Below are 22,151 nucleotides of genomic sequence, written 5' to 3'. Positions count from 1 at the left end.
CTATTTATAGTTCAAGACTACTTTACTGTCCAATTTTCATGGACTCACCCTATTTTCTTTGCGGGAAATTGTTTTTTCATGTCCTTAGAAATGCTACATAAGTGAAAGTTTTATTGAATCAATTTACTTATTTTTTTAAAAATCCAAAAAATATACACTTCACTATAGAAGTCTATGGGAAAATTAATACGATACTGAGACCTGAAAAAACGAGGTTTGACTGATTTCTAGTTTTACCATTTGCTTAGTGTGCTCAACTTTAAATTCTGATTTGTCTAACTTTCAACTCAAGAATGGACATTTCACTGATACAGGGCTTTTTTTTTATTTTGCAATTGATTTTGCTATTTTTTATACTCTAACATACCTTTTTAATACCACCAAAAACTGGTCTCATTAAATCATCAATATCTACCCTATTAGGAGAAAGACATTTGTATTTGAAGGCAAAAACAAATTTCAAACTTTAAAATGATCCCTGATCTTAAGAGGTGAATGTCATACAGTCTAGAGGTTTTATTTTTTTACGAAATTTTGCCTTAATTCGTTGACTGTAGAAATAGGTCCTTGTTAGATCATGATCAATCTTCAAACTTGTAGTTTATGATAAATACACTTAACTAATCTATTTAATACTCTCCTTATGATGGATGTTGTACAAATATGTAGATTGAATCAGTTTTGAATAATCTGTTAATGATGTAAATGTTTACAAATCTTTTCCTGCTCCTTAAGGTCAGTAAAACAACTGTTTTTTTTTCAAAATTATGATATTGGGTAATATTGAAGATGCTCATCATTTTAATGAGTTTGTAATACATCATTTCAAGGACTGATTATCTCCAGGTAAGGTCCTTAGTGAAGTTTGTCTGTATCAATTAATTATATCAGTAGTTATTATAAAACCATTAATTCCTCCATGTCAAAAAAAATTTCCAGCAGTGATGTGATAGTTTTCATGTTGGAAACTTTTCACTGATAATATTTGAAATCTTGTATTAATTAATGTAAATGGAATAAGAATGGAAGAATTGTGGAGAGAATTTACGTAGACAATGCCCCCAACTTGGCATTTAAAGATCTTATTGAATATGTTGCTAATTTTGGTAAAATTTGAGAAGTTCTATTAAATAAAGTTCTCACATATTTTCTGACTATCATTTGACACCAAGATATTTTAAGGTTTGTTTTCACTAAACCTCAGTACCAGTTCAAGAACCAGATATATAACAGTTCATGGATACTCACTTCAACTTAAATTACAGTTTTCATCATGGTATTAGTGCTTAGTGTCTGCATGATGAATAAGTCCCTGTATGCAGATCTGCGTCACAATATATAGATGTCTTTGAGATTTCTTATTAAATCTTATAGAATAATGATAGGGTTTAAGAAGCTGAGTCTGCAGTTAAGTACAGTCATAAGATGACTTTGCTCCCATAATGAAGCTATATTTGGAAATAAGATTGTCATAAATGGATCAGGGAATAATCTGACTTTAGTTAACAGTTAGTTGTATTGACATGGGGATTATCTAATGATGTATCAAGGATCTGATCTGTTCTGTAGAAATTTTACATTAACATAAATAACCAAGAATATTACCCTCTGTTTTACAAAATGACTTCCAGCAGCTCCCTATGGATGGAATTCCTATGGTAGATCTGAATGCTACAGTGTAACAATTAAAATGGTTCAGCCAGTGGAAGCCATGTCATTGAACAGGCCATATTTTAATAGACTCTAATGCAAGGGACAAAATAGCCACCATAAATGGGCAGCCCATGGTAAAACAATAATAAACTGGAGTCTTAGTGAATTATATTTCATAAATAAAGAAATCATCCAAAATAACTGATAATAAATGATGAATAAACACCTTGCACATCCTTTTACATGTTACAGATTCCTTGTATTAGCCTTATCATGACATAGTTCCTTAGTTATTCTTTAATGTATGCTGCCAACAAAATTACAAACCACTTAAATCTATGACATTGTTTACAGATCTATACTTATTAGTAGGTGTCTCTTCATACATAAATGATGATTTTTTACATTACTGTTGCACTAGTTATCATTTCTATATGCTATTTAGTGAGGTCATCATACTGGTTAAATTGCTGTCTTTTAGTAGTAAATAAATGAATGTTGATAGTTATGATTAAAAGATTTGGTTACAAATACTTTTTGCATTATTAATATTTTGGAAAGATGTGTAATGAGTTTATTGCAAGTTTGAAAGCCTTGATTAACATTTTATTTGACACTAAATATATTGATTAGAAATGAAACACTACTTCTATCTGATAACTGCCTTTAAACATTTTCCCTATGGAATGCTCAGAATGCTGATCAAATAAATGTATGCATTCTACCTTATGCATACAAGATACCGTTATAATCTTGAGAAAAGCAAGTACTGTAGTGTTCCCTGTTTAGAAAAGTTTCATATTGCAAGGATAAATAGGTGGTTATTGACTCAACAATTCTGATACTTTTTATAGGTCAGATAAGACAGAAACCTGTCTCTCTTTATTGATGTCTAATTTTTCATTTTAGTTTTGAACATAAATGACACAAAGTTTATGATTTGTTTTAGTGTAGATTTATATCAAAGATGTGTTTGTTTTTTTGAAGTTTTCTGGATTCTTTGATTCTTCAATAACATGTCAATGTAGAAAGCATTCCAAAGTTAAAATTGATTTTTGGATAAATAATTCATTCACAATACTATAAAGTATGTTACATGTATCATGATTTTTAACACTTATTAGGAAGAATATGTATCATTGTTAATTTTCTACGATTATCTGTGAAAGAAATAGATCACACACCATACATTAAAAATATGATCGTGACAGCTTCATTAATCATTTATACCTTTGCTTTATCCTTTGACTGTAAACTTGTTGGCTAAGTTTTTTTGTTGTGGTTTGAATGGATATCCTTGATAATCTTTCTGTGTCCAGCTGTATGAAAATGTAAGATATATATGTCAAAATACTATTAGGAAGTAGCTTTCAAAATTTGTTAAATATTAGGTTCTGCATTTATCAGTACTTTGTTTAAGTTAGAAACAGATTGTTATGCATATTTTGTTTTTAGAATAAACCCTGATGTATTTTGTATTCATTTCAATCCAACCCATGCCACAAGTTACTAACTTACATTTTAAGCAGACCAGTAATATTCCATTCTTGTGTTTTCTTGAAGTGCAAAAAGGTAGCATCTCCAAATCATATTAGATTGAGAAAATGATATTTATTCCCATGGCCACATGTATTCCCTTAATTCCTACCGCTGCACCTGGTCCATGCTCCCAGATTTTAGTGGAGTCTGAGTTGCTCATTTACTTTTGTTACTTTGTATGTATTATTTTGGTTATTTTTAGTTCTATGTTGTGTGTGTCTGTTTTCCATGTCTGGTCTTTGTCCCTGGATTACATTCTTCTTATTTCTGCTAGAATCTTGGTTCCCTTGACTACTCCTTCCCTTCAATTTCCATCATATTTCCCAAGTTGAACAATGTCTTGATTCCTTATGGTCTCCTATAATTCAAAAAGTTCAGCCAAATTATAGACTTAAAGTACCACATCGTTAAATATGTTTCATATGAATTGTTATATTAAATGTATATAAGTCATACAATACCCATCAAATCATATTACATCAAATATATTTAAAAAGAAAACTTTTTTGTTTGAAAGATGTAAAATGGACCATCCTGATAAAATTACATTAATGAAATATTTAGTGGTAAAATGTGTTATAGATACAATTAAGTCTGCTTCTTTATAGTTATAGAGAAAAAATGTCCTAATTCCTGTAAATGATTTTTGCTTGAGGGAGTTAGGTTTTTAATTAACTGTTGTCATAAACTACAGCACCTGAGACCTGATCAATTTGTTCAGTTAAAATGTAGGGCACTTGGTTTTGTTTATCATGATACAGCTACATATCAATTTAATTTAACCTGTAATTAATATATACTGGTCTCTGTCAATATATCAGTCAGTAACATGGGTAGTGTTTGAAAACATAGTGAATCTTACCAGTCAGGAATGATTTAAAAAGATTTTGCATTTTAGACTGATGATTTTTAAATTAAAGTTTTAAATACAGTTAATATGCCTTACTTTTCATAGACTGCCCCATTTTGGTAAACGGTTTGTCACTAAAGGAATATACATGCATGTATGGCATTGGAATAAATAATATTTTTTCAATCTAATATGATTTAAAGATGTTCATGATATGCAAGTTATTTTTTGTATTGCATTTCATTTTTAATTCCCCCCCAAGGGGTTGGGGTAAAAATTTAGACAGATATGCTGCTTGATTTTGCAAAAGATAATGTAGCTTATGATCCTTAAAGACTCTTTAATTTCTAAAGTCTTTTTACAAGGGGTATGACTTAATGAAGTGTTTATTTTCTGAATTTATTCCTGAAGTATCATTTAAAATTAACTGTTCATTTCTCTTTGGCACCAATCTTTCACATTGATGATTGTTTTAAAATACTGTAGAGTACTGAAGTTCCTTTTGGTTCACTTGTCTTGTAGAATTTGGTGTCTTTTATGCTTCAACTGCACCAGTGAAATTCCTACTCCTAAAGGTATTTGCAAGGCATTTAATATGCTGTTCTTTTTTGTTTCAGAAAAATAGAAGAAAATATGGCAGGAGGAGTTGGATTTATTCGTGTCAAACTTCTCCAAGTGGAGAAGGGATCTTCAATGGATACCCAGTCAACAACCTTTGACCCTTATGTAGCTGTAAATGTGAAGGAATCTGTTCAGACACCAGGTGAGTTGACTCCCAGTTTCAAACAAGATGCTTATGTGATGGAGTTTAGTACACTGTTGCTAAATTTTCCATTACAGCAAGTTGATACAGACCAGTTCTATTTCAGTGCAAATCAAGGAAGGCTACTGAGTAATTTAAATAGCTTTCTAAGTAGAAATTTGTCCTACAGTAAACAAGTAAATAAATTGAGTGTAGAGTACAGGCTACCCGTGCACATAGGGAAATGGTATATCCTTTGTTGTTACTGTATCATGGGTCCCTCTTTATTGTGGTATTGCTAGATCAAGAACATGGAATGATATACATTTTCATTATTTGTTGTGCTTGGAATAGGGGCAAAATGAAAACTTTGAACCCACATATTTGTCAAGGTCCCGTTAGGACAGGAAAATTATGGATGAACTTGAAATTTTTTTCGTGATTTCCACAATTTTCAATTTTTTCTTTTTAAACCTTGTTTGGAAAATTGCTGTTAAATTGATTGAGGATGAAGTTAGGATTAAAAAATTATGATCAGTTAAACAGTTGCTGAAGTGCATCCCCTACGAATTGCCATTGCAAGATATTTGATGGTGTATCAGAAAAATAAGTTTTATTCAATGAAAGATTAGATATTGTACTGAATTCAGACAAAATAGAAAGCCACTTTCCAGAGGCCTGTTTTTCTTCAGTGTAGAAAACAATAATTTAAATTACTCACTTGTATCGAAATTGGCACTGGTCTATTTCAGCTTGTTGTAAAATTACCATGTGAGCATTCTAGTTATCAATTGACTGTGATTCAGAGAGTTTTTGGCTCTCCCGCCAATACATCCAATCTCTGCAACATTGATAAAGAGAATTCTTTTACACATTCAATTCCTATTTTAGGTACATGTCCATTAACAAACTTCTGTTGTGAAGCCTACTGTGTCTGCTGCTTACCTGTCTTAAAAATGATTTGTGTACTGTCCAGTACCTAGGTCTCACTAACCACTTCTAACATTTCAATTACTTTACATGTTAAAAAAGTAATTTTCAAAATTTCACTGTGAATTCCCAGGACAATTGACATCTTTAAGTTGCATACCATTGCAAAGCTTGGTAAATAAGGCTTTCAAAATCATTATACTAATGGTATGATTGTAGAAATTCTTCACAAAATTAACTTGAATAAATAATACTGAAAATCCACATTTTTACCTTTTCTGCTGACAGCATGGAAGCAAATTACTGTACTCACACATGTAAACAATATTCATACACTTTGTAGTAAATTACAAATATGATTTTAAAGTATGCATTCTCAGCTGTATTTTGACTACTTTTAATCCGAATACACACAAATAATGCACTTATAATGCATAGGTCTAGGTTCAGTGTGTTTTTTGGTACTACATAGGGGTGTCCATTTGACCTAGAAGTGGTTAGTGAGATCCAAGATGAGTGATTTCGGCTCCCGAGAGCCTCTAGTTTACTGATTTTAAATTCTATTTGAAAATATCAATAGGTATTCATTTCATGTACATGTAGTACATTTTTTTTCATGTGTCAGTTAATCAATTTCCATCAAAATATATACTTTTGGATAAATGTTAGTCAAGTGTCATTCATAAAACTATAACTCCACTAAAAAACCATATTTTACAAAACCACAAAAATGAATGCCCATCTATACAAAGTGTGTATTTTTGGAGTAATTTTATATAGACCAAGAAATGACATGTAATGAAAGTTTCATGATAATTTAAAAAAAAAAGAGCTGTTTTACATGAGCATCATATTGACAATTTAACCTGTAACTTTAGTTAAAACTAATGCTTTTCATCTTCATCTTATTGTCCATTTGACCTTGCCTTGCCCAGGATTTTACCAGCATATTTCCTTTCCAAGGTCGTAACGTATACATTAAGATTAAGGTCTTTCCTAAATTAAATAAATCACAGGTCAAGTTTTGGATTGAAAATGGTTTATTAAGGTTGATCTACAGTATCTGTCTGTATTATTTTCATGTCATTATACCCTTGCTTTGTGGAAGGTATATATGTAATGGTAATTGAGTCTGTCTGTCTGTAACTATTTATCACAGTCACTTGTTATTTTGACAGGAGCTTTTTATACAAACTAAAAAAAACTGCAGTGGTATATTGGTGTGGCACTGTCGTCATTGTTTGTGTCATCATCATCATCTGTAGACATTAGGTTTTCATGTGATAACTTTAGTCTTAGTTGGTTGAATTTAATAAAATTTCATAACAAGGTTTCAAACCTCAAAAGGAAGGTTGGTATTGATTTCTGGGGTTATGGCCCAACAGTTTTAGAATTAGGATTCAAGAAGGAGCCTTAAACAAGCATTTCATAGAATTTAAGTAACCATATAACTCCAATAAAAGCATAGGAATGTCTGTGATATTGTTCAACAATATTCTATACTACAATGGTCAGACTTTGATTGATTTTTGGGATAAAGAATTGAACTTTTTAGAAATTAGGGGCCAAAAATGGGCTACAATCATGCATTTTCCTGATGTCAAGACTATAACTTGACTATTAATTAATAAAGCTTCTGAAATTGTATTAAAAAGGTCCTATGCTACAAAAGGAAGACTGGCATTAATTTTTCGGGTTGTGTCCAAATGAGTTGTTGTGTCCATAATGAACTGCAAGTCCCTATGTTTAGTTAGTCCTAAACTACCGGTAATATTGTGTCCACACTGGCTTCAAGTGATGAGAGTTCAACTGACTGTGTTCTGATCATGCTGCACTTAGTGAAGCTTTCCATTAAAGTAATGCCATTCAGACTGAAGCTGCATCAACTTCCAGTTTGATGACTTTGTTTATATTTTTACAATATCATTTAGTTTGCTCATTAATTTTTTTGTGAGGGATCAAATATCCTAATGTATTATATAACAGGCAGAGGAATACAGTTTGTACAGAAGAAGAGGACAATTTATCCTGAATGGAACACATGCTTTGATGCACATTTATATGATGGAAGAGTTATCAACCTTGTTGTCATGGAGAAACCAAACAAATTTCTGGCAGAAATCACAATATCAGCCAGAGCATTAGCAGAAAAGTGTACTGATGGGAATATAGCTACAGCTTGGGTAAATAATATTAATGATTAATCGTAGAAAATTGATCTGACTTGGTGTCATTAACTGATGATTTTGCCCTCTTTAATGTAAGAAATGAAATTACTGGCTTTTGCACTTACAATCAGTCTGTCAGTCAGCTTGCCCAACAATCGAAGAAATTACCATGTGGATTTGAAATTTTTCTGGTGATATATATAAAATTTCAATCTGGGTCTGTGTGTGCTCACTGGTGTGTTGGGGTTTGGTCCCCGCTGAGTCACACTAATACTTAAATTATTTGTAGACACTGCTTATTCAACCAAGCACATGATGTTTGAAGGTGTAGAGTGATGACTGGTTTGCTTGTAGTGAGAATAATATGTCTGAGTTAAATGACATGCCTACCTGCAGGTCATGGCTTCTGTGAACTAGCACAATAAAGATCCAGCTCAGTGTTTAGGTTTTGTATTAAGCTAGGTGTATTTGATTGGTCAAAAAAATTTTCAGAAATGCATGAAATATCTGCCATAGGAGGTTAAACCATAATCAGTCAGTCAATCCAGCTTGGTCGGTTACAGTACTTTATAAAGAATCTTATTGTAAAAAAGATGGGGTATAAATGGGGATGTTAAAGGTTAACGATGTTAATATCAATGAAGATTTAGATGCATACTGCATTTCAAATCATTGATTAGTACCATGTACATCTTCTAACATGAGAAAGGGGTCACATTGAAAGGCCAGCCTTCTTATAATTTATGCACTGTACCAAAATTGTTTGGTCATGTGACCAATGACAACTTTTGGGATTTTAATTTGTATGTGACCTTCTGATAGGATATTTTCAATGGCAACAGGTTACCAAAAATGATAATATTTCTATCATACTTGTTGGTAAATTATACTGGCTTTTATCATCACAAGATCTGTAACATTGCCTGACAAATTATATTTTTATCCACAATTTCTTAGGTCCAGTATGATAGCTAAATTTAATTTTAATGTTCTGATGTTAACTAAATGAACATGTGTCATTCCTAATTTGTTATGAACAACTCAATGGATTCCCTAGAGACAAACTGAAAGTTCAGTCCTACTTAAGGATTGTTTAATAACATTGTCTCATATAGGGACAAACTGTTCTTAAAAATGTAATAGTTGACTTAGTGTTTTCAGTGGCATATCTAGGAGGTAGATCAAGATCCTGTAGAAAGAGCACATGAAGAAAACAAGTTGTTTTGTATTCATTGTCATATATGTCAAACTAGCTTTTGTGCTCAACCATTTGATTTGTTGCGTATGCATGCCTTATCACATAATCTCTCTGCTTGTCTGTCTGTTAGTTAAACATTTTGGTCAGTTTGTCTTCCAATTCATTATGCTACTAATACACATAGGCATCAAGGTATAAATATCTATGTGTTGTGTAGTACAAGTTGGACTAGAAAAAGTGTGTTTTTTTTGGAGGGATCAATCATTTTCATGAATTCTTTCAGAATATTACACTGGCTGAAATGAGGGCTAGTTAAGTCTTATTATTTCAGTTGTTACCATTTCTATACTTCACTTCAATAGTTAAGATTGTAGTAAACCGGATTGATAAAGGAGAAATCTTATGCTATAAAATGGAAGTTGCAGACAACAGCAACTGTAGGTAGGGACTACTATCTTTCAGCCATTTATCCCACATCTTTCCTTTAATTGCAAAACTGGTGTTTCTTTATTAGATACATTTTATAGTGAGGTTCAAATTTAGGTCTTGGTGCCCTTGTCCAGTTAATTCATAAGAACTTGGCAAGCATAAACCTAATGGTAACGTATGTGGGCATTCCAATGGGAACAAATTGTGCTCCTTTACTTGCTGACCTATCACACTCTTATGAGGCTGACTTTATAGCTGATTTGATCAGAAAGAAAGAATATCGTTTGGCTAGATCCTTCAATCTCAGTTTCAGCTATATAGATAACGTATTATCTTTAAACAATCTTGATTTCGGGGATTTGATACATCACATCTACCAAAAAGAACTTGAGATAAAGGATACTACAGACACTGTGAAGTCAGCCTCATATCTTGACTTACACTTAGAAATCGATGGTAAAGGAAAACTATTGACCAAACTTTACGACGAACGTGATGACTTTTCATTTAGAATTGTCAACTTTCCTTTCGTCTGTGGCAACATTCCTTCGGCTCCTGCGAATGGAGTGTTCATATCACAACTCATACGTTATGCCAGAGCTTGCCGAAACTACGCAGTATCGCGCTAGAAGTCTAACAAATAGGCTTCTGGAACAGGGCTATGTTGTTACAAGATTGAAGTCATCACTACAGAAGTTTTATGGTCGTCATCATGAACTCGTGGATCGTTATGATGTATCCATCAGCACCATGAAAACTGATTTATTCAACGGGTCATAGTTTGCCTTTCCTCGTTTGTCTACCCCGGACTTGACTTTTTATTAGCAATTCAGCAGGTGTTTCTAGAAAAGCACAGGACGCTTACCCTACCGGTGCACCTGGTCCATGCTCCCAGTTTTTAGTGGAGTCCAAGTTGCTCATTTACTTTTGTTACTTTGTATGTATGATTTTAGTTACTTTATGTTCTTTGTTGTGTGTGTCTGTTTTCCATGTCTGGTCTTTGTCCCTGGATTACATTCTTTTGATTACCGCTATAGCCTTGGTTCCCTTGATTACTCTTATATAAAGTAAAAATTTATTTTTGAATGATCTGAATGTTTGATTGGAAATGTGCCATGCATTGTTCAGCACACCTCATCTTTGATTATATCACTAAAATAGCTTATGTTCCCGGACAATAAGTGTCATACATAGACTATCTCATGCATACTAGAAAGAGATGGATTTGGTTCGAGGGTACTAATGAATATAAAGTCATAGTTGTAATGGTTTGATGCTTAAGTCTTAATTCTGCATGACACTAAATATCAATGATCTTATTAGGTATAATGACAGGGCAGTGTACAATCTACATATAAAACAATTATGTTTGATTAACTTGATTGGAACAACACATAAATATCAGATAGTGATCTATGGGTAGAGTTTACAATGTTACTGCTGAATGATCTTTGGTCAAATACAAAATTACCTTCACTTTTCAGATATAATGATGTTTTGAGAACCCAAGAGTTTTTCTCTAGTGTAATATTAGTGGCATCATATCATTAGCTTATTCATCATTTAGTCATTGGTCTTTCACCCTTGAGAATGTATGGCTAAGAGGCCATGAAAAATTTATCTTTCTAAATCTAAAACTTTTGGATGTCTTTTTCCAAACTATTGAATAGATTTTGCCAGGAAAACATCTTTATTTTTATTAATTTTTATATTTTATTGGTTGTTCTCTAAGATGAAATCATTCTTTAGCTCCAATACACCTGAATATTGATATTTTGGTTTAAGTATGAACAAACATACAGTTGGTTTTGCCTGGAGATACTAAGCTATATCTTTCCAAGAATCAGTGATGGAGAATGGAAAGCTTCTGTTCTATAATTTATCTTTGTTTGACAGACAACTAAAGCTAATCCATCATGAGGTCATTGGCCTTTTACACTTGGTAACTATAAAATCACTATCCTCACCAGTTTATAGTGTAGTCACTCAGAATCATCATCTACATCAAACATCTTTTTCTTATGTAATAGATGAACCTTTGTGTTCTTTATCATAGAAAATGGTTATGGTGAAACATCAGTACAATCTGTTTTATTTGAACATTTTAATGAGGAATTTCAATTAAATATCACGATGAAGCAAAGTCTCAGGTATACATACTTGTCAGCCTTCCAAAACATTGATACTGAACTTTTGTGAAAGAAATGTCTGTTCCTTATAGAAATCAGATCTTGCCCTTTTGTGTAGTTGTTTAACAAATCCAAGTCTCCCAGAACACTATAATTCAGTAGCTGTGATTGACACTCAAAAATCAGCAATCAAGTTAGATTGAGGTCAGTGAAGGATCCATGGAATGTGCAGGAAGTTGGCACCCCTCCTTTTTATTGGAAAATTTGTCATATTCATGTGTAAAATTGACAAAAAATCCCAAATAATGTCCTAGTACATCCTTTTTTCTAAGGAACCCTGGGTGGCACCCCTTATTTTCAAAGTGTCTGGACCCCCCCCTGGAGGTAAGTATCTACTGATCAATGAGATGCCCCATTTTTTAAAAAAAATAGTGATAAAATGGCTTGCCTTGCTTTTCTTGGCATTGCTATTTATCCAGATATAATGTACAACAAGTACAAACATCTGATATTCTGAGATTATTCTTAAAGTTCTATGGTTACTCCAAAACTAATTACTTGATCTGTAAATGTATTTATATTTGAGCATTTCTCATTGAGATTCTAAGTCTAATTTTTTATTAATGATAAATGTTCTTAGTGTATCACAACTTATATTGTGATTGTACAAACAAATAAACAAATATACCAAATAAAAAAAGCAAAATCATACAACAGAACTTATGTAAAAGTGTATGAAATTATAGACAAGTATATACTTTCATAGTCCTTTTCTTATAAATAAATTTTCAAAATGATTTAATATAGATTTTTTTTTATTAAGCAAGAGACTATGCAACTCTGTATAATTCACAGATTTTCAGATGTGTAATAAAATTAAATGAAAAGTTAATTAGAATTAATCTCTTCCAACGCAAAATAGAAAATGAGAAGAAATAATTACATCTTTTACTAATAATGTGCTATTTCTAATTTTTTACCTCCTCCTTCACAATTATAGAAAATAAACACATCATTTACTGCAGTGCTGTGTACCACATAACTAATGCTACACAAGTTAACAGGTTTAATTTACATTGTAAATCTGATCAGTTCAGCCCTGTGAAGTGTAATTAGCTGAAGTTGTTCTAATGATGAATGATGTTTGCAGCAGTTCTGGCAATCAGGGGATAAAAAAAACGTGAGATGGATATGGCATGGCTTGGTTAGATATAAAACTTGTTTAATTATTGCATTTTGTCGTACATTAATATCAATCTTGTGTACCTGGATTTTGTCGACATCATGTGATTTGTTAGAATGTAAGAATAGTTTTTTTCCTGATTTCTATTGAAAATCTAAGGATATAGTTATGTACTTCTTTCCCTCTGAAGAATGTTCGGTTTATTTTTATCAGTCTCATTTTGTTCATCGTTATTTTCTACATGCTATTATATATGAAGAACTTATCTTCATACTTACATGTCAAAGGCACCAAACAGAAAGGCCAGATTTTATACCCATCAAACAAACACATCCCACATTTTATTGAATGCCTACAGTCTAGGCATATTACCTTTGATAAACAGTTTCCTGGCCATTATTTATTTTTTTCTATAAACAAGTTAGTATTGCTTATGTTCAGTTAGTAATCACAATGACAACTATTTCCTCTCTGGCTTTGCCTCACATGGCAAGAAAAACGAATCTTCATTTATTGGTATTACTAGGAGCATTCAAGCTTTTAATTACATAATTATAGTGACTTAATTGCAGTTTCCCTTGTACGTTTTTTGCATCTTTGCCAACTGTTGAGGCTGTTCTCATATCTAGGTAATGAAGCACTGAAAAACAAGTGGATGACAGCATTGCTTATGTGTGGTTACTATTTAAAGAGGTTGACTTGATATGAAAGACTTTCAAAGTTGTTGGATGGAATCAGTTGCCTTTAATATTGGAAAAATTACCATTTGATGGAAAGCTTGTTGGCGATAAGAAGAATCTATGTCTTAAAAGTACCTCTAACATTAATCAGGTGGTTAATGGTTTGAAATATTGTTAGAGATTGTTCTTAATTGTAGTAAATAGCTTTCTTTTGGTTGCCACTTTTTCATTTTAAAAATTTTCATGCTGGAACCTCCCTCCCCCCTCCCTTCTCTCCCCCCCAAAAATATTTTTCTCTCAGGTTTATGTCTTTTTTCACTGACATTAAAATATTAAGTCACTAGGTGACAACATCTTGACTTGTAATTTTGAATCTTTGCACTAAAGAAGGCAGGAAACTTGAAAAAAAAAAGTTTAATTATACAGGAAAGCCACCATTTGTAATAGGGTGATATTTTAAAGTGCTTCCACAAATAAATTGGTAATGATTATTTATGACTGCCATTTAGTGAAAATAACATACAGTATAAAGAACGATAGTTTTTGTGGGTATTACATAATATAACATGTATTAAAGGTACTGGAGAAATACTTCCTGGATACTTGTGGATCAAGTTCAACTCATATCGGCTATTTATTTTCTAAAGAGCATTGTTCTTTAATTTTTTTTCACATTTCTTTTATGATGCTCGTGACATTGCTATGTAAATATACTTACACTTATCCAGCCTGCATATCCATTGACTTCTTATTAATTTCTTTTAAAAAGCAAATAAATAGAAGTGCAAGGAGTAAAGTAATGATTTGAAGGGATCAACCCTATAACCCAAGATTGCAATAATTTTATGTAACTCAAATATCCTTGGTTATCATATTCTGGCAATGTATTGTAGAACTTTCACCAAAAAATACAGGTACATGTATAAGAATCCATGAACTACCAATAAAAATAGATTTCTGTCCTACTGATTGACGTATGTTTAGCTTTCTTTGGTTTATTCAGGTGTTGTAGGATTTTAGAATACTAGTGTTTTAGGTTTTGACTTTCTAACCTTAATAAACTCTTTCAGAACTTGCAAAAAGGAAAGTGGAAAATAATGAACAATTCCCCCCCCCCCCCCCCAAAAAAAAAAGATACACTTGCCATGATTGACAGAAAACTGGAATCTTTGAACACCGATTTTAAATATATTTTTTATCATGCTACTTTTTTTGAAAAAATGTACAAGATAGTTTTTTTTATGTACTTTGTAACTTTTTAACTCTACTGATATTTAAAAACATATCAAAGTGATCAATCCAGTATATTTTTAAGATATTAGCATTTTATAGTACATGTAATTATCTTGAATTAAGTCCCAAAACACCAAGTGTTTTTGTACAGTTATTTTACCAGTGAATTTGTCTGTGCGTTTTCTCAGAAACTAATGGAGGGATTGGAATGAAACTTTCTCTGAAGTTGGGCCTTACCCCAAAGATGTGCACATTACTAAACAAATTTTGAAAGGATGGGCGCTTCAGCAGAAAAGGGGTATAGGTCAAAATGTAGTACATTGCAATATCTCGAAAACCTAGGTGGTCAGGAATTTGATAATTGGTGTGGTGATGGAGTTTGATTATTATGCAGAATAATATTATAAGTTAATATTATGCAAAAATTTCAATCAATATTTCATGAGTTGCCATGGTAACGAAAAATGAAAAGTTTGGCAGATTTTTGTGATTTTTTCAGATATGCTTCCTTTATGAAGTAAAAATAACAAAATTTCTTTACCAAACTGAAAGGATCTAAGTGGGATTACATTCACATTTTGGATTATTGACGATGGATTCCATCTAAAATAAGGTGTCCTTTGGAAAACAGGGTAAATGTCATAGTAATTTTATGAAAATTGGTATTTAGGCTTAAAATTGTATGCAGAATTAAAAACTTTGGGTTCTGTGACCATTTGGGGAATGTGAGGGGTCTTACATGTGACTTGCTTGCAATCACAATGTAGAACTAGTTATATACTTGTTTTTTTTTAATTACAGTTAGATTTGAAGCCATCTGGGAGATTACAGATTCAAGTTCGATTCTTCTCAGAACAGGAAGGTATGTTTGAATCCACTGAGTTTGGCATCATTTATCTTAGGATCCTGCTCCTTAGTGTTAAATTTTTCTATTAGGTTTCAATTTTAAACAGGTAAAAAATGTTCAGGCAGGTTTAAGGGTCAGATGATAATGAAATATCTTTGGTTGAAAAAAGGTCATGTTGTTATGGACCTGTAATTTGATATCTGTTCTTATAACTTGGAGTCAGTACGTACCAATGTCTTCACATTTTATGCCTGTGTTTTGTAGGAGAAACCATTTGATTTTTATAGGGCTAGGATAAAATTTTCTGTCGTACCATTTGATTTTGTCTTTTTATTTTAATTGCAATCTAGTGCTCCATATAAAACCAATGGTAGTTCTCTGACTGGATATATCTTAAGTGGTTAATTTAATCTACTACTAAAGCCAATTAATGTTGCTCCTCTATACTGCTGAACACTTAAATGTGTACCTAGGCCACTAGTGGGGAAGAAATATATCTTCTTTTTAAAATTTATAGTTCATTTTAAACTAAGAATAGGCCTTTTAGTACAATTCTGTGTAAGAATCAGGCAATGGGTGGCATGTCATGTTTCTCAATTTGGTCTTTTTTGTCACAAATATATTCAGTACATCTAGAACACAACTGAAAAGCTATTTAAAATTATCCTGATGCATTTGGGACATACCGGTAGATATTTTTTGACTACTTAGAAAAGGAAATATTTTCGCACCATTTTTCCATAGTGCATTTCAACTAAATTTGACCTATGAATGTCTTAAAAAGGCAAATTTTACAAATTATATGGTTATTTCTGGAGGTTATTGGGCCTAAATACTTTGTTAATGCAATAAAATCTCTGTTTTTTTCCTTCACGTGCCACACCTTTAACACAGTTTGTCTGATTCTTAGACAGAGAAGTACTTAAAACAACCCTGCTTAATCACTACACATTAACATTCAAAGTTGACCTCCAGATTCACTCCTGAAGGACTAAATTTGTCACTTTTGTGATTCTGAAGATATTTTTGATATAAATAAGGGTAAAACCTTGGAGAAATAGATATGCAGTAGAAATTTCATAGTTCAGATATGGTGAATTAGTGGAAACTTAGTGAAAGTCTACACTGGCAAAAATAGTTCACATGTACTTCATGTGAATTAGGCTTCATATAAAGTAAATATGAAATTTGTGGATTTTTTTCACTTAACATTATTAGCATGTGAAAGTTTCACATGTATTTCATGTAAACCCTGTCACTAAATACTTTGTAGTATAGATTATATGACCATTTTAATTATGCATGCTTCTATAATACTTATTATATAAATAGCAGTGTTTTAGTGTATATTCCCAGTGTAATAAATTTTGATAATTCACACTGTGAAATAAATTTGGTATTTTCACTCGAGACTTTCTCCTGCCAAAACGTTACAACTTTGATATCAATCCTTCAATCACAGAATTTGAAATTCATGTTGAAAATATGGATGAATTATAAATAAAGTCTGTATAATAAATAGATAATCAATCGGTTATCAAGAATAACAAAATACGATCACTCGTGCATGGAACTGGTTAAATCTAGGCGTTCACTGGCACTTGAGATAATAATTTGGTTATTCACTCTTTCCAATTAATTGTCCTATTATTACAGTCTTGATTTTCCTCTTTTTAGCTCGCCTTGCTGAAGGACGCGAGCTATTACCATCACTTGGCGTTTGTCGTCGTCTTTCGTTGTTAATAATTTTTTAAAAAACTCTTCTCCTCTGACACTACTTGACCAATTGGAACCTAACTTGGGGTGAATGTTTCTTCAGGCATCCTGCAAAAAATGACAAGTTTCTGACATAGAGTAAAAGGGTTCAACATAATGAGATCTATCTGCAGTGAAATTGTTCTAATTTGTTATGCGATATTGGAGTTATAGCCCTTTTTCCATGTTTTTTTTTTTTTTTTTAGAATTACCTAGACCAACAACCATTATATGCTTTGTGTTTATTTTGATTTATTAGACTTCACTCTGATTATTCATAAGTAATAGTGGTTTTTAAGTATAACTCAATGTATGAACCATGCTAAAGTGAAAAATAGATTATTCAGGCATATCTTTTGCAAAAAATATATTAAGGCTTAAAACCCTTCAACAGAACGCTTAATACAATGAAAAAAACATTTAAAAATTGGACATCATTGTACACAATAACCAGTCAAAAATGTCCATGGTTTTTTTTTTTGCTTTTTTTATTGTTATTGTTTTTAAAAATCTTCTCTGATTTTACTTGATCAATCCGAACTAAATTTGGCAGGAATGTTCCTATGGTATTCTGCATAGATATTATGTGGAGATTTTTCATCATTGAAAAACATGGCCATGGTTACTGAAAATAGAACATAAGGGTCAGACAGAATTTTTTTGCGTATATCTCCAAAATCATTATGTTTAGCCAAATTCTGACAATGAGAAAAGTGTTCAGCATGATGAGATCTATTAAAGGTCAAATTTTCATTATAATCTGATAAGCCATGGAGTTATTGCCCGTTTTTCATGTTTTATCCCTATTTTTTAACTTATTTCTTTCCAAAATCTTCTCCTTTGAAACTACTAGACCAATAAGAATTAAACTTAGTATAAATATTCCTTAAGGTATTTTGTGTAGATCTGTTGTGGGGATTTTTTTATCCAAGGAAAAACATGGGTGTCCACTGTTACTAAAAACAGGACAAAGGTGTCAGTCAGAAGTTTTTCTCTGATATCTCGGTTAAGCTGAATTCTTTCAATTGCCAAAACGATCCTTATCATAAGGCCTACGAAAGTTGAATGAATTAAAGTCATCAGACAACTCCCTGTTAGAGTTTTTGCCCTTGAAAAGCAAAAAATGAGGTTTTTTAGCAGTTTTTAGCCAATAACTTGAAAACTATTATAGATAAAAAGTAACTTTCAATTGATAAAATGAAAAGTCCTACCAAAGTCTTCATGAGTCAAAATTGTTTGACAACTTGTTAGAGTTATTCTCCTTGAAAGGGAAAAAAATTTAACCAGGTGAGTGATTCTGGCTCTTGTGAGCCTCTTTTTTAATTGAAGTGTTAAAAATTACTGAATTTTTAGTCTTTACAATTGTGCTGTACATGCCAGATCTTGTTTTATTTGTGGGCATAGTCATTTCATTTCTATATATATTCAGCTCATGTATAGAAAATATGGGATATTAATGACAATATTTTCAAATGAAGTTGACATTGTATTCATTCAAGTTGAGTTAACAAGATTTGTTACATAATTTACATCATTTTTTTCACATGTGAACTATGTGAAGTAAGTGAAAATATTATTTCGTGTCAAATTCTCGTCAGTTTGATGATAAGCTCAATAGAATTTTGTGTTTGCTATTGTTAGTATGCTTTGCTTTTCACATCGATTTCATCCATTCGATGACCCTGCCTGTCTTCAATGTGTCATTCCTTCCTTACCATATACTTGTGTTTCACCTGAGAATGCTTTACCATGTATTAATTGGAGATCTTTAAAATTGTCTTCTCACAGAACAAGTGCCATTTATAGAAGCAGAGAAGAAGCAAGAGACTGGTGGAATAACCAGGAGACGTGGTGCCATCAAACAGGCCAAAGTTCATGAGGTCAAAGGCCACCAGTTTATTGCCAAATTCTTCCGACAGTTTACATATTGCTCTTTTTGCAATGATTTTATATGGTGAGTTTGAAAATGAAAGTCAGCATGCATTTGCATTAAGGAAGGGATTTTATTTTTTGGCTAATTATGATTTCCTGTTCTATTTTAGTGTTTATGTATAACTTTAATTTAATTGGTCAATTGTCATTTTACTTATGAATCAATCATGAAACAATTGTCAGGATATTTTCTGAAACAAAATAATCATCCGACTCATTTGTTATCCAATATAACTGCAAAAAAGTGCTTATGATATGAAATATGGTCCTGTCATTATGAATGTAAACAGTATGGCAGCTTAGTGATTATACCTAATCATAAAATTATGGCTCTCTCCATTTTACAGACATTTCTCTGATTTATTTACTATATTAAATCATCAGATATTGGGATTTAATGCATAAACTGGATGTTGCCTTTTGTGATCTATTGCTTCTTGTTAGGGTCGACTGGGGACAAATATTGATTTGGTGCCAGAATTTCAGGAAATCTTGTGAAAAATATGCTATGTCCATAAGTTTCCCTAAAATGGCCGTAATATCAGGTTACATACATCATTAGATATCTGAGTATCTGAACTGTTAGTATGACTGATGTCTATAGTTTCATTTGTTAAGTCCATTTAGTGTTTTATCATGTACTAATATCTTAAAGCATTATATGTCTTTGAACTTTGTATGAGTTCAATTGTTTGGGGTTTTAGACTAGTTGTATAGTTTAAACTTTACATAATTTCAAGTTAACCTATTTGTCATTTTGAAAGAAAATATGTTTAGTTACATAATGTACTTAGTTGTGATTAAAAGCAATTTTTATTTTATAGGAAAAAAATCCCAATTTGTTTTTTAACTGCATTTGTAGTTTCTCATTAAAAGACAAGATACAAAGAATATACTCAATATTTTATTACAACTTGACATTTAGTTTATACATTGGTAAAGGCTCAAATTTAATGATTCTTAAAATATGGCTTTTAATTGTCATTCAAATTTGTCTATGCTTACTTTTGATTATGGAAACATTCATAGTCAATATTAAATTATTGCCATCTAAAAAATGTAATTGATGTTTTTATAACTTCACAATAATTCCTTCCTTATTGGTAAAAAATGTTGTTGCGTCAAGTCATTAGGAATATAAATCTTGATAATGCACAAATCTCTCCTAATTTTAATGAGACTTATTGAGGATTTTTTACGAGAACAAAAATTTGTTAGTTGGAATGAAAAGTCTTTTTTTATTGTTTGAATAAGAGTGGTCTTTTTAACCATATTATTAATTAAAGGGTCAGTGATAAACAAGCTTTCCATATAGAAGGTAGTTTTTACAGGGTCCTAATTGGAGCATGTTTTGCCGTCTAATAACGAAATTAATTCAGCATTATAATCACTCTTGTTTAAGTACTAGGTGCACCACTTAACATCCTCTAAAGTAAGAAATTTTGTCATATTTCATTTTGCCTCAAAATCACAAAATTTTACTGTGATCAAAAAATTATATTTCAATGACTTAGCTCATATTTATTTCTACCTTAATGATGACAATATCAAAGTTTTTAGAACTATCTGAGTGGTAGATTACACAGTTAATGTAATTATATCTCAGATGACCTCCTAACCTGAGTAATATTCTGATTAACACTAGGCTTTTACAGACATAAGAGTGAAATATTATAAGAAATTAAAAGATCAGTAGATAGACATTTGACACATGCTGTTTGAGCAATTTTGTTTTCTGTATGTTAATTATAAATGAACGAGGGTGTCTATTTAGGCCTGATTAAACAAAGTTTGTTACTTTGGGTTCATCGTCAGTATGTGTTAATTAACTTCAGTCTGTAGTCTACAGTAAATAAATGACATGTGTTGAACCCTTAGCAGTGGTTCTGTTGGTTTTCAGTTTTTATTTAGGTCATGTAAGAATTACCTAGACCAAGAACCATTATATGTTTTGTGTTTATTTTGATTTATTAGACTTCACTCTGATTATTCATAAGTAATAGTGGTTTTTAAATATAACTCCAAAATAGATTATTCAGACATATCTTTTGCAAAAATAAATTAAGGAAGGAAACCCTTCAACAGAATGCTTAATACAATGAAAAAGCCATTTTGAAGTTTGGACATCATTGTACACAGTAACCAGTCAAAAATTTGCAATGTGAAGGGTCTTATAAATTAATACATGTATAATTAAAATTACCTGGTAGACCTATCAATTGTTTCATTCAGTTATTACAAGCAGTGACTGAAGGGGTTTTTAATTAGATTGCTTATAAATACATATACACATGTAGATTCAGTTTCAAATACAGATTACTTCTCTGTACCATTTTTAATACATGTAATGAGTTTTGCATGTGAGGCTAACCATAGACATTCAGTCAAATCAGAATAGGTATCTGACAGGCCCACAGAAATGGATCAGGGAAGTGAATTCAAACTGAAAGTAGTCTTGTAATTGGTTTAAAATTAAAATATGCTATTCAAAAACAAAGAAAAAAAAATTAAAAAAAGAAGAATTGACAGTATCTAGATCTGGTAGGCTAAATCATTTTTTAACAGTTGACAACCGTTTATCTATCCTTATTCGCCCATTCAGCTGCATCCCTTTTTACCTTGATTTTATTAATGTAAAAAAAAATGTTTATTAAAGTGTGATGCTCAGTGGAAGGCTGTGCTTAACTTATATTAGATTTTTAATTGTCCAGGCTTTTAGCTATGTATGTGGACACTGATCATTGAAGTTGAGGTGAGACGAAATCCACAGTATCAAAACTGTATTCAATTTAACGATTCTCTGAGAAATTCTGCAAGTATTGCTTTACATTTCAGGGGCCTCAACAAGCAGGGATATCAGTGCAAAGGTAAATTTTATTTTTT

General features: G+C 31.7%; 1 protein-coding gene across 14 annotated transcripts in view; it reads left to right on the top strand.

Moving 5' to 3' along the window:
- The window catches only part of LOC148627173 (protein kinase C delta type-like), a 65,153-nt gene that overhangs the window by 22,884 nt on the left and 20,118 nt on the right, over nucleotides 1-22,151 (top strand). For all 14 annotated transcript variants that reach the window (XM_088568973.1, XM_088568929.1, XM_088568954.1 and 11 more), the window contains 5 exons: nucleotides 4,660-4,805; nucleotides 7,701-7,897; nucleotides 15,536-15,596; nucleotides 19,125-19,290; nucleotides 22,104-22,135. In XM_088568973.1, the coding sequence (XP_088425099.1) occupies nucleotides 4,676-4,805; nucleotides 7,701-7,897; nucleotides 15,536-15,596; nucleotides 19,125-19,290; nucleotides 22,104-22,135 (586 nt within the window). In that variant the 5' untranslated portion in view covers nucleotides 4,660-4,675. The remainder of the gene's footprint in view (nucleotides 1-4,659; nucleotides 4,806-7,700; nucleotides 7,898-15,535; nucleotides 15,597-19,124; nucleotides 19,291-22,103; nucleotides 22,136-22,151) is intronic.

Source organism: Perna viridis, chromosome 1 (assembly GCF_037379345.1).
Source record: "Perna viridis isolate PV_CMFRI_1.1 ecotype Kerala chromosome 1, ASM3737934v1, whole genome shotgun sequence".
Lineage (NCBI taxonomy): Eukaryota > Metazoa > Mollusca > Bivalvia > Mytilida > Mytilidae > Perna > Perna viridis.
This window is presented reverse-complemented; position numbering and strand designations above follow the sequence as displayed.